Source organism: Hibiscus syriacus, unplaced genomic scaffold (assembly GCF_006381635.1).
Source record: "Hibiscus syriacus cultivar Baekdansim isolate YM2019G1 unplaced genomic scaffold, ASM638163v2 tig00110384_pilon, whole genome shotgun sequence".
Taxonomy (NCBI): domain Eukaryota; kingdom Viridiplantae; phylum Streptophyta; class Magnoliopsida; order Malvales; family Malvaceae; genus Hibiscus; species Hibiscus syriacus.
In genome coordinates this window covers 1,546,741-1,561,007 of record NW_024062715.1, presented here as the reverse complement: position 1 = coordinate 1,561,007, position 14,267 = coordinate 1,546,741, and the positions used below count along the sequence as shown (strand labels likewise).

The window sequence follows — 14,267 nt, the reverse complement described above, 5'->3', positions numbered from 1 at the left end:
TAAAATCATGTACTCACCTTGGTCTCAATGGACACTACCAAGCTCTTGTTCTTTCTTGTGAATCTTACTTTGACGACCTATCCGATCTTTGCTTCCGATCGATGCCTACACGAATACAAAATTTAATGAATGTCAAGATTTGAATTACTTGATACGATTCATATCAATACAAACTAAATAAAACTCCAATTCAACTTTCCAACTTAAGGGTTATCGGTACTACAAGCACAGTACTGATACCTCTACTCTAGGGTACCGATACCCCTCTTAGGTACCGATACCCCTCTTAGGTATCGATACCAAAATTAGATTCGATGTTCCCTGGTATCGATACCCTCCACATAGGTATCGATACCTCTTCCATATGGTATCAATATTGTTCATAAAGGTATCGATACCCTATGCATCAATTCCTCATAAATGGCCTTGTAGTATCGATAACCATTCAACAGGTACAGATACCCCTTACCCAGAAAATGCTTCTTAGCCCAAAAATTTCCAACACTTTACCCCAAATTCTAATTATTTACCTCTCCTCGTGCCCTTAAACTTATCCATACACATGTAAACCCTCTTTAAACACTATAATACTTCATTATCTTTAATATCTCACCATAACTCTTGAATCAAATATTTTCATCAACTTTGCATGTATTCTAAATCCAATTCTAATACTTTAGACTTCTTAATCCTTCTTATGACAAGTCAAAAATCTCATCAAAACTCTAAAAACCAAACTATATCAACAATTCATCTTAAAACTCGTTTTACAAATCCCTTTATAATTCACTCATCTTATTGTTTAAATCATATATAAGCTTTCCTTAAGCTTATATAACACCCAAATAATCAAAACCCACCTAGAATTCCAAGAATTAAACAACAAAATTAAACTCACCTTTTAAAGCTGGAGCGAACATGAAGAAGAAAGCAAGAAGAAGAAGAAGACAACTTCTAGATAACTCTCCCCCACGTGTTTAACTCTTATTTAAGGGGAAAATATCTTTTAAAAGAAAAAGACCATAATAGCCTTTCAATCTTTCCATAATTACAATTTAATCCAATTATGAAATATTACTATTTAAGTCCTTGAACTTTTAAATATTTCTTAAATTAATCTCCAAATTTCAAAAATTCTAATTTTAGTCACTGACCCGGATTTCGGGATGTTATAAAGGTAATTATTTTGAATTGAATTTTTTTAAATTTCAATTTTAATTTTAATTTTCGCAACTAAGACATCCGATAAATTAATTGGTACCGAAAGGGCAGTACAAGGGTGCTAATCCTTCCTTGACTATAACCGACTCCCGAACTCGACACATTTCTAGTAAAACGCAGATCATGTAAGATGGTGTCCGATCCATCTAAGTGTTTTCAAAATGATTGGTGGAGACTCTAACATATTTCATTCAAGTCGAAGCTCAATTCCGGGCCCACCCGAAATACGGTCACGACAATCCGTCATCAACTAGACAAATCAACACTCTTATCTGAGGTAGAAACAATTGGTGTCCACGTCAATATAAACTAGCGGTTCTGTTAGTTAAAACGATCAAATATATATTGATGACATTTAACAATTTCGAGTATAAAATTGATGCGAAAATATGATAGGAACGAAATCAATAAATTTAGACTATTATAAAAGTATCTGTGACTCTTAAGCCAAAAAAAAAAAAAAAAAGAGAAAGGGGAAAAAGGAGATGATGGAAGCTGGAGAGGGCATAGAATTATTTAAAAATAAATAAATATTGGGTGGTAGAAACAATGGGGAGTGGGGAAGCAAAGTAGTTTTTGTTTTAAGTAAATACAACTTTTTTGAAGTTACCAAAGAAAACACTGCCAGTTTTAAACGTTTTTATTTGGATTAATTTATTTAAACCAAATATCGATTAAACAGTTGTTTCGCCAATTCGAATTCATTTTTTTAAACATTTAATTATAAGTTTAATACTCAAGATTTATGTTTTTATTAATTTGGTCATTTTTTATTTTACTTTATTCTTACTTTTTTAAATTAATTCTTGTCAATACTATAATCTAATTAACTTGTATTACTTTATAATAAATTGACTTTTTAAATCACGAATTCAATGAATTGTTATATTAGTGTCATAAAAAGTAAATGGTTTAATTAATATTTATCTTAAAATCACGATAATTTAATTATAATTGATAATTGTTTTATGTTATTACTTTTAATCATTTCAATAGTTAAAGGAATGATTATTATTTTTAGAGGTTTTGGATGAGCACCAACAACTATAACAAGATGATTGAGCGTTCATTGTCAAATGGTTTTTTTATAGAAAAAATCATTGTCAAATGGTTGAATATTTAGAACAGATACTACTTAGTAATCACTTTAAATTAATAAAAAATTTGTAAAACAATTGAAATTCAATTAAAATAATGTCATGATCAATATTTTTAATTAGATCGTTGATTAATTGAACCATAATTAATTTTATATCATGAAATTATTTTTAAGGATATAATCTATATTTTAATGATAATTTATTTTTTATTTTTAAATAAACTACATTTTTATTTAAGTATTGTATATGAAATTAATATATTTGGATATAAATTAGTCATCACCTTATCAAAGATTTTTTTGTAATAAATTTTTAATAAATATATTTTCATATAGAATATTTTTCACTTATAATATAAATATGATAAAATCTAATATATACAATAAAAATAATAAACATTTCATTTATATCTCAACTTAACAATAGAGAAAAAATGACAACAACGTTAAATATTTCTATGAATTGAAATCTAATGAGTGATCTCAATTGATACAGAGTGATATATTTTTAATCTGTAATTTAAGTTTGAATAATATTATCTATTAAATATATATAAATAATCCAAACAAAAAAATCATAAACAATATAACGATAAAAAAAATTAAAAGAAAATCTCTATAAACAAACGCTTTGTTATGAGAATCGTTAAGAATTACTCTTTCGTTAGTTTCTTTGATTAAAGAAAATTTTCCGTTAGTTTAGAATAAATTTTTAATGAGTTGATATTTTAGAAAATAATAAATTGAAATTCTAAATGCTCGTTCAGTTCTAAAAAATATTTTTTTTGTTTTCTATTTTATTTTTAAAAATAATTTTCATTTTTTATAAACATTAAGAAACAAATTTGGTTAATATAAATGAAAATTTCAATTCAAAAACGAAAATAGTTAAAATATAGTCGGCATCTATGTTTTAAAAATAGAGATAAATAATAGTTTTTAAATAATTATATTTTAATATAATTATTAAAATATTTATTACATACATTTAATAGACAAGTTATGATATAAAACAATAAAGTTGATAAGAACTTTATAATAAAAAAATATTTTAGTTTATAATAATATAATGTTAATACATATTGGACATTAATTAAATTAAAAAATACACAAAAAAAAATTATTGTAAACAACAACACAAAAAAATGTCATTAAAAAAATATTTAGTAGTTTTTAAGGTTCTCAAACTTTTGGGGAAATAGTATTATAGCCTTTGAATTTTTTACACTCGATGAGACCCTTAAACTAATAAAGAGTCAATCTAACCCTTTCACTAACATAATCAAAAATTGACGGTCACGACGTTTAAATGACATTTCACAAAATTTACATGATAATCTATAATATTTATGTGATAGTTCACGATTATGTTGTGGTAGTGAATGATGGACAATGATGTGATAGATAAGCTTAATTGATTTGTTAGCTAAGTTCGAGGGCATAATTGATTGTTTTAAAATGTTTAAGAATTTAATTATTTTTTTAGAAAAAATTATGAAAATATTTAAAATATAAAATATAAATAATTATTAAGATATTAATATATCAAATATAAAAATACTATAAAATTAATTTTCATAAAATTAGTTTAAAGATCAAATTGAGTGTAAAAATATTCAAGTGATCATATTGATTTTTTTGGGTAAATTTCACGGGTGACTACTCAACTATAGTCAAAAATCATTTTGACCACCGATGTTTTGATTTAATTAATTATACCACCAAACTATTTAAATATTTCAATCAAACCATCCTAATGTTAACATTCAACGGAGGAGGTGATGTGGCAATTAAATCATTTTGGTATAATTACACAATTAGTCTATGTTATTTATATATTCTTTTAATTTGGTCATAATTTTAATAAATTAAAATAAATTTAACCACCGAATCAGGAGGTGTCATGTGTCCTTGGTGACACCTGTCATTATTCGATTGGTGAACTAAATTTATATCAATTTATTAGATTTATTTTCCTCCAATCAGAATGTGACACTTAGAAGAAAATAATTTACGCTGTTAAAAAGGGTGGGGGAGAGGAATTCAATCCCATGCCCTTTAGATGGAATGGTAGCTGCCAAACCATTCGATCTTATCGAGGAGGATATCGAAATTTCTTGTTTTCAACTTCCTAAGTTAGCTCGTATAGCTTGGCTAATCGAAAGGTATCAGATAGGGATTGGGGTTCGTGGGCTTTCACTCGGTGTTTAATTTCTTCTTTTAATACATTCAAGAAGCTAGAAACGAAATACCATTCCTCCAAGAAGTGGCTTTATTGCAGTACGTATGATCGAAGCTCTTCGAATCTGTCTTGATATTCTTCAATAGAATTTTTCTGTGTTAATTTGTTGAATTCTTCAATGATGTCATTGAAGTTCCTGTCAGAGAATCTGTGGCAAATATCTGCAGCAAACTCATGCCAAAGGATTCTTTGTTTTTGCATAATATACCCATCAAACCATGTTTGTGCCCTACCTACTAGATACATTGAACGATGTCTATTTGCTGATTTTCTGGAATATGCAATAGAGAGAAATATTTTTGGCATTTCTTTAATTATCCTATAGGGTTCTCACCATTAAAATTTGGAAGTTCAATTTTTTGTTTTGGAGAAAAAAATTCTACTATATGATGTTGGTTCTATCTTTCTGCTTAATTCTCTATCATCACTACTCTGACTAGAGCTTCCTACAGTATTTCCCCATTTGGTTTTTAGATTTTCTTGTGGTATTGTAAAAAGCATTGTGGGTTTAGAAGCTAACACACCTGGTTCTATAGGGTTAAAAAGAATATTTTTCATGTTCATCAATTACAGTAACTTGTAAAGCTTTCTTACGATCGCTCTTGCTCATGAATTTTTTTTGTTTGTTTGTTTGTTGGAATTGTTTGTTCGACTTCTTCGGCTCCTTTAGCCATCAAGGCCAGGATATTTGGAGGTATCCCCTGGTTTCTTTTGATCTGACTTTCAGGTTACTAACTTTGTTTTCCCAGCTTGTTCTTTGTTCCTCCCAACATCTTGGTGCGATTTCTTGATGTTCTGTACTGCTTGCTTCTTGCACTTCTGGAGGCTTATTTTCTACCATTTTTTGTGTTTTTTTGTTTTCCCAGCTTACGGTTGGATCAAGATCCTGCTCTGGATAATATTTGTCACAGTTTATGTGAGAATTTAGGATATAGAATGAAGATTGAAGGAAGACTTAAGAAAAGAGAGAAAAGATTAAGAAATAGAGGTAAGGAATTTAATATTGCTTTTATTCATCATACTGCTTTGTTACAAACATTATGTCTATTTATAAGTCTATTTATAAGACTAATTACACATTTAACAGATTGACTTTCCTAACAGGGTGATTCCATCAGGCCTCATGCAGAATGAGCTTTTCTCCTTGCTGAACGAGCTCTCTCATTGGATTACTCTGACTTAAGGGAACGTTGCCGTTTTGCTCCCCCTTCCATAACAATCGAGTTTCCCAATCTCCTCCTCAGCTAACACTAAATCTCCAATTTTCCTTCCTCTCGATCCCCGTTTCCCCTTCATCGTGACATTATGGTTCCCCACGAGGGCGCCATAGGGTGTGGTTTCTGTCCATTATAGTCTTGTATCCAATTGATCAACCAAGAAGACACACGATAACTGATTTCCTCATACTTTGTTTGATATGGTCGTGTACCCTATCTGAAAATTCTATCGTTGGAATCACTTTCAATTTACCCACTATGCAGTCTTCGTCAAGGACAACTACTTCATCTATATCAAAGTCGGGTCCTACACCCTCCACCTATTTTGATTGGCAGTTCTTTACCGCCATTGATGTTTAGGATTTCTTCCCAATCATGTCCCGATTGTCTTTTGGCCCCGAACTGCCTTCTTAAATATCTTGCCATAGATGTCGATTTGGTTGCTGCTATCTTTCTTGAGGTTTTCTTCAAGGATCTTTCCTGTCATTGAGAGAATTATATCTTTCTACTTTTCTATCTTATAGATTTTAAAGATTCTATAATAATTACTTTCAGAAATTAAACTTTTGAGTTAGCCATAAATATTATTTTTGAAAATTATTTAAGAGCATAATACTTTCAAAAGTTAGCCAAATTTGTTTATTATGTAAAGAAATAATATCTATTTTTATTACATATGATAAACATATATTATATAAGCATTGTATTTTGAACTATATGTTTGGCTAAATTACACAATGCTCATTAATATTTGAGCAAATTTTCATTTTCTCTACCAAAATTTTAGAAGTAATGATTTAGTTGCTAACATTGTCGATATATAATAAATCTATCATTCGATGTTAAAAACTGTTAACATTACCGCTTTACCACAAGTTTGACTCCCCAAAACTTTGACCGGTGTTTTTCGTCTCTTTTCTTCTTCTTCAAAAGATGGATACCATATATCTCAAAAAAAAAAAAAAAGATGGATACCATAACACAATCACCATAAAATGTTGCAGAGCTCACGATGCAACAAATGATGACCGGAAACACCCTAAGTAATAGAGTAAGTATTAAATTCCCCATTTAGGAAATAAATGACTAATTAAATTATTAGTGGTGTTCAAATGATCAGTTTGATCACCGATTGAAAAAAATTATCTAAAATTGAATTAATCAATTTTTTATTTTTGCCATTAACTAAATCAATTTTTTTTAAATCATTAATCAAACCAAATAAAGGTTAGTTAATTTGCTCACCGAAGTTTTTATAAATTTATTTTAGTTAGGTTAATTTGAGTTTAATATAGGTATTTTTTTATTTAGATTAAAATTCAAATAGGTCTTGACAATTTAATAGGTCTAGTCTAGTATAAAAATAGTTAGGTCTTAATTTTTAATAAGTTTGAGCTTAAAATATGTATTTAATATATATAAATATAATATATTAAATATTTAATATTTTTTGTTAATTAAACGATTTAGAACCGTCGAATATTGAGAAAAATAATCATTCACCAACTAAACTAATTTCGATGATCGGTCATTTAATTAAACTAATTTATTTTGATTAAAATCGAGAAATAAACATCCTCTAAAATTTATCTTAAAGCTTTCAACCAGTGGTGCCTTCTATATTATTGTCAGTATTTACATTCTTTCCTTTGGAATCAGAATTTCAATCTGATATCATGGTTGTCAATAGGGATGGGCATGGGTTGGGTTTGGGTCGAGTTTCGGCCAACCCGACCCGACCCGAAAATTTTATATCCTTCACCCGACCCGACCTGACCCGAAAAATATATACCCTCCACCCGATCGGACTTTTTGAGATAAAATCCGAACCCGACCGACTCAACCCGAAATAATAATAAAAATATTATTTTTATTCAATAAAACAGTGATTTAATTGAAAAAAATAATATATAGAGGGTTATTATTGTAATTATTCCTTAATATATATGCTAAACTTAATTTTTTCGGGTCGACTCGGGTATTTTTCACCCTAAACCTGAATCCAATCCGACCCGATCGGGTCAAAACCCGTCGAGTTCGAGTCCCATGCCCATCCCTAGTTGTCTATGTCATTGATTAATTGGGTGTTTCTACACATGAATCTGGGTTACTTTTAATAGAAGCATCTTTAATCTCATCCCAGTGTGAATTATTTACAGTATCAATTTCACCTCTTGCATTTAGAGCTTTCCCTCATGTATGTCATTCTCTTCCTCTCCTCCTATAAATAGACTTCTTTGAAGCCATCTTCAATATCCATGTGCAACGGTGATACCTTCTTAAGCACACTCAATAAACTCTCTTCCAATGTATTAGACTTGGATTCAAACTGCTCTTATGTATAAATCTCGCCACTTTGCCACACATGCTTTGAACACCAAATTGTGGATTATCAGGACGGTTTCCGATCATCAGTTGTTGATAGGAGAGTTCATGGTCAGATATCCTTAATGTTTAGCCTAAACGGTTACTAAATTCTATTAATTGTTAAAAAATGGTTAACCACTAACGATTAACTGTTATTAAGAATTTAATTATAGGTTAACCTATTACATATTTTTTCAAAGACAACACAACATGAAAATTTTAAAGTCTCATAAAATTTATGAGGATAGAAACATATATATTTATAGAAATCGTATATATAGTATATTTATTTATTTTTAGTTTAAAATCTTACATGCATATTTGTTAACAAATATACTTATAGAACCTTGAACTTAAACAAATATAAGGTCTCTATTCTCGTAATTTCATTGCTATTCATGTTTCTAACAAATGGTTGCTAATTTCTAGACATATTCTTTATGATGTTCATATTTGTTTGAGTTTTTCCGCTTTATAGATTTCATCACTAGCATGCCTCAAGTAAATGTAATGTACGTGTGTTTCATTGTTCTGGAAAATACGAAAATCAATTTGTCTCTCATGTCTACGTAATATGCTCTGGGTTGTAGAGAGTGCTTTAAACCTAGAGAGGGAAAGGATTCGGTTGTAAATGAGTTGAGTCGAGTCGAGTATCATTGACCTCGATTCGACTCGAAAACTTTAAAATAGAGTTCGACTCGAAAGCTCGTGAGCATAAAATTTTCAAGCTCGACTCGAAAGTATGAACCGAAGTTAAAAAAAAGTTCGAAATAAAAAAAAAATCTTAAACTTAGCTCGGTTATACCTCAAACCTCCTGAACCTTAAGTATATGAAAATCTTATACTGCATTTTTTTTAAATAAACAAATAAATGTTAAGATTATTAAAAATTTAATTTTTTTTAAAAATAAAATTTTAATATATTATTTTTCTGGATTGCTCGTGAGTTTCTGAATTGAGTATCAATTAGCTCGTTTTGGCTTGTTAAAAAACTCGAGTATAAGTCTATTGGAAATTGAGAATTTATTGAGCTTTGACTGAGTCAATTTCGAGTAACTTACGATATCTCATTTCATTTACAACCCTAGGAAAGGATGCAAAAATTAAAAGAGTTGAAAGAAATAAATCAATTATAGAGATCAAATTTAAATCAAGTATTTCTTCCATATATGTTTGATTTAATGTACTCTAATATAAAATAAACATGATAACTAAAATAATAGGATGAACCATTTTAATTTTATTTATAATTATATTCTTTCCAAAAAAATTAATAACTTATAATTTATTAACAATTAGTTGGTGGTTAACCGTTTATCAAAATTTGTAACTGTAACCGTTAACTGACATTTTTAGCGGTTTGGTTAACAAAAATTATTTAGTCTTAACAGTTCGATTAATTAACATGTAAAATATAACAATTACATCAGTTAACAATTATAAGATAATTTAAACATCCATAATTGTTGATGGTACACCAATTAATTAGATTAAAATATACGATATTTAAAATTTTACAGAAATACCTTGATTCATCCTGATTAGGAGACAATGGCAACAGTCAAAGAGCATAAAGTTTTGGGTTGATCATAAAAAGAGCATAAAGTTTTGGGTTGATCATAAAAAGATTAACATAATTTTAAAAAAATAATTTAAATAATTATAAAACTTTATGTTATGTAAGTGGGAAGTTGTCCTAATTCGTAATGCTAGCCAAAATCTGTTTTTCCCTACACAAAGCAAAGCAAGTGCACCTTACTTGGGCATTAATTAACGAACAGCTTCGGTATCTTTAGTTTGTCTCCTTAATACGCATACATAGCCTCTACTCACACCCAAAATTGTTCTTACTTGTTTAAAGAGTTTACTGCAGAATCCTCCCTTTGTCTGCACTCAAAGAACAAGGAGAGCTCCACATTTATACAATATCCAAACCCTTCCATTCCTTGCTACAAACTCATATTACATACCTTCATGTTCATCCATGTCCCCATCTTTTGGATCATAACCGATGTCGACTCAACTGCAGCAGCCTCAACCGCAACAACCCGTTGTGGTTTACCCGAATAATGTGCCTGCCGGGCAAGCGCCGCCATCTCATAGCCATTCCCATGGATCGTTTGGACCTGTTTTTATAGTGCTGGCGGTGATCATTGTTATTTCAGTCATAGCTTGCTTCATTGGAAGAATGTGTAACCGGCGCGGGAATCAAACGAAACCGCCCGAGCAAAACCGGAACCATGATTTTCGTCCTAAAGAAAGGGACGTGGAGTTCGGCCTCGGGTCCGGTGGGAGGATTCCTGGTGCCGAACCGCCCAGTGGGCATGGTGAACCGAGCAAAGGGTTCAAAATGCCTGGAAGTGAGGATGTTGGAGGGCCTAGAATGCCTGAGCAAGGGGATCCAATTCCAAGAATCAGAATCCCTGGAAATGGAGATCCTAGGGGACGTAGAGTGCATGCAAATGGGGATACCAGAGAGTTCAGAATTGTCGGACCTAAGCCTGAGGATGATGGACCGCTGAAGCCTGATGCATGATATATAATATCATGGCACATGTAGGTTCCAAGCTCGTTGCATTTTATAATATATATATCTTCTTTTTTTTACCTTTATAAACTATGTAGTTTCTTATTGTTATGATATTGCACATGTATTTATATATTTATTTTGATGTTACTGTTGGTAATATTTAAGAAACTGAAATTATGTATCTCACGTTGACAAGGGACGTGTCTCTAAATAAATTTATAAGGAGTTGTTGAATGCAGTGTAAGGTCCTCACATGTTATTTTTGATGTTATAACATGGAAAAGGTGAAATGAAAAATTTGATATCCCAAAAAATAAAAACAAAAACTGTTGTTTATAACAAATTCCAACCAATAATTATTAATACTTTTGTATATTTCTAAAATCCAAAAAAGTTCATTTTTATATATTAAATTATTTGTAGTTTTTCTTTAAAAAAAAGTTCGGTAATGTCATAATTGAATATTTTTTTATTATTTCTTATTTGTTATGTGAAATATTTAATATAAACACCACTCTCGTGGGAAGATTATTATTATTGGTTAAGTAGTTGTAGGTTGCAGATTATTATTATTCTTTATCGAAAAAAATAATATCTCTAAACAAACTTTCGTAAAGAAAATAACATTATTGTGGGAGTAAATACTTGGTTTGGGCTTAAATTCTTGGAGACAAATTGAGTAAAACAACATTACTAATGTATAAAAGAGGTGTAGAAGTGTTGGGAAAATAGACGGTTGTAAATTAAAATATTAACAGTAATTGAGATATAATTTAAATGTTGAGCATAAAAGAGTGGCTATACAAGAACCTAACAGAGCCATCACACTTTCCGAAGAACAAAGAAAACTGGAACATCAGGTTGGGGACCATCATTTGGACGTTATGGAAAAAGGGGAATATGCGAACCTTCAACCCAGAAAATGTTGAGCATGAATCAGTAATTGAGTATAGTAGAAGACTTGTGGAGGAAACACACAGAGCCATGCAAACAATAAGGACAAATAACCCGAACATGAACCAACAAACGAACCAAGAAATCAGATGGACACCACCACCACCCTCGGGTTGGCTAAAACTAAACACAGACGGTGCAGTCGATAAAGGAAAAGAGACAGCCACTTGCAGAGGAGCTATAAGAAACGAGAAAGGACAATGGAAGCTTGGATTCCATAGATCCAAGCTTCCACTAGTTGTTTATAGCCATCGGGCAACAACCATGGTTTTAAAATTCAATCGGAACTCGTCATGTGAGAGTGACGAGTTCCAGCAGTCATATTGCAAATTTTTTTGTACAAATAGAGGTGAGTATTGGTGTTTATATGAGAAGTGACAAAGAAAATATTTTGATAATTAAATCATGTATTTGTGAGAAAATTTTCATTCTGATTTTCTGAACAATATTTTTGTACACTCCTGCAAACTTTATATTCTTCTTTATGTTTCTTTGACAATTTTATATAAGGTTTTTTTTCTCCTCTTCGATCATCTTCTCTCACCTGCAATAAACATTTCTTTATCAATAATGTATTTTATGTACGATTCTCATTCTCTACGACTGATGAGCGATTTATATAGTTATTATTTTGTTGTTAATTACTCCTAGTTCGTTGGTTTATATTGCTAATTTGGGCATTTTCTGTTATTTTCTATACATGACATTGGATTCCAGAAACTATGCTAAAAATGACAAAATTATGTAATTTTTATTTTTCTAGAGTCAAGGTTGGACTAGTAGGCATGACTTGGGGGCATTGACTAGGCTGATGTGGCGTCCAGTCAGCACCTTCTAAAAGGTCCAGTCAGCACCTTCTAAAAGGTCCAGTCAGTATTTTCGTGAACACTGAAGACTCAGCCGCAAGTTCAAATTCGAAATTAGTTTTATCTTTATTTTTAGGATTTAATTCAAATAATTTTCAAGAATTATCTTTTGTAATTTCTTAGGATTTATCTCCGGCATTTTTAGGATTTTAGGAAGATATAAATACCCTCTTGGGTAAGCTTCAAAAATATCTCGAATTTTCTGAATTTCATTGTTCTTGTTTTTCTTTTTCTATAAAAGTTTTTCCTTTTCTCTTTTGTTTTTACTTTTCAAGATTTTACTTATTTTTCTTTAAAAAATGCTAAGTATGATTTCTATCATACTTAGTAAGTTTTTCATAGCGAAAGGATGAATCAATGACTAATTCTTATCGAGAGAATTAAAAAGCACTTAATACCCTTCGGGTTACATTCTTAGTTTTCTGGAAACAAAGATCTGTAATCGACCATCCTTTTATAATAAAAATGATTTCTTTTCAAAAAGTACACATTGGATTGATTGTGGTTTCGATTAACAGTTTGGAGGAAGGATCGACTTATAGCACATTCGACTTCATGTGAACACACTTAGTGGTGGTCCACTAAGAGAAACTGAGATTGGATTCGATTCTCAGCGAGACACTATCATATGAGTCGGGATTTTCCAAAGCTTTTTAATTGAGTTGTCTTTAATAACGGTTTCCGCGATTAGTCCACATAAAGACTGATAATCAAATATTGGTTTGGATTGTCAGTTCATATGAGAGAAAAATAAGTTACAGGGGTTGGGCCCTATAGACTGTAACCGGCATGAATCCGAAGCTACAATCTTATTCGATGATCGACAGAATTTGAGACAAAATGAAATCTTAAGGCTAATTTTTATTATTGGATTTTACTTTAAATTTACTTTCTTTACTTTTCAAACAAAACCCCATTTTACTTTTACTTTCAATTTTCACCTAGTCATAAGCAAGACTACTTTATCAGCAATTTCCATAATCCATTCAGATCAACCCTTAGTCTCTCTATACTATTCTTTATTTTATTTTTATTGTAATTAAGGCATATTTATTTGACATCAAAATGATGCGTTGTCAAATTGGAGTCATTGACAAGGACTTCTATGAATTACTGATTAATTTTGTTTTTAATTTATAACCGAGCAAAACCCGGGTGAAGTAGAAGAATTTGACCCAGATATCGAAGTAAGAGCTAAAAATTTCACTGACAGACGCTTCGAGACAAAAACGAAGGCGATAATAACAATTAAATCCCGAAGAATCCAACGCTACCTCCCACGAAGAACAGACACACTCAATAGAATCATTACAAGCCGAATTGCACGCTATACCCAAAGAATCCATACCCAACGTCATACCTAACGTTGATCATGTGCAATTGCCGAAATCGATGGCCGATCAAACTATCAGGGAGTTTGCTATAGAATCCACTGTTCAACAACCCCTTTGCATTGCCTTCTGTCAAGGAAAAACTTTATTTCAACTCAAAATAGGGTTTATTCATCATCTTTATACCTTTTACGAGCTTCCCAGTGAGAGTCAACACAAACATCTCGTAGAATTCCACTTGGTCTGTTCAAGCATGAAACCATTGAGAGTTTTCGACGACCAAATTAAATTAAGAGCTTTCCCTTTTTCTTTAGCTGACATAGCTAAAAAGTGGTTATTTTATTTACCGCCAAATTCTGTTTGTACTTGAATTGATTTAACCTGAATTTTTCTTGACATGTTTTTCCTAGCGGCTAAGGCAAGTGAATTAAGGATAAACA

The 14,267-nt window shown here is 30.8% G+C and overlaps 1 protein-coding gene across 1 annotated transcript; it reads left to right on the top strand.

Moving 5' to 3' along the window:
• The first annotated feature begins 10,157 nt into the window (after window positions 1–10,157).
• On the top strand, window positions 10,158–10,682 carry LOC120122159. Its single transcript, XM_039141382.1, has one exon. The coding sequence runs from the start codon at window positions 10,158–10,160 to the stop codon at window positions 10,680–10,682; it is 525 nt and encodes a 174-aa protein (XP_038997313.1).
• Window positions 10,683–14,267: the final 3,585 nt, after the last annotated feature.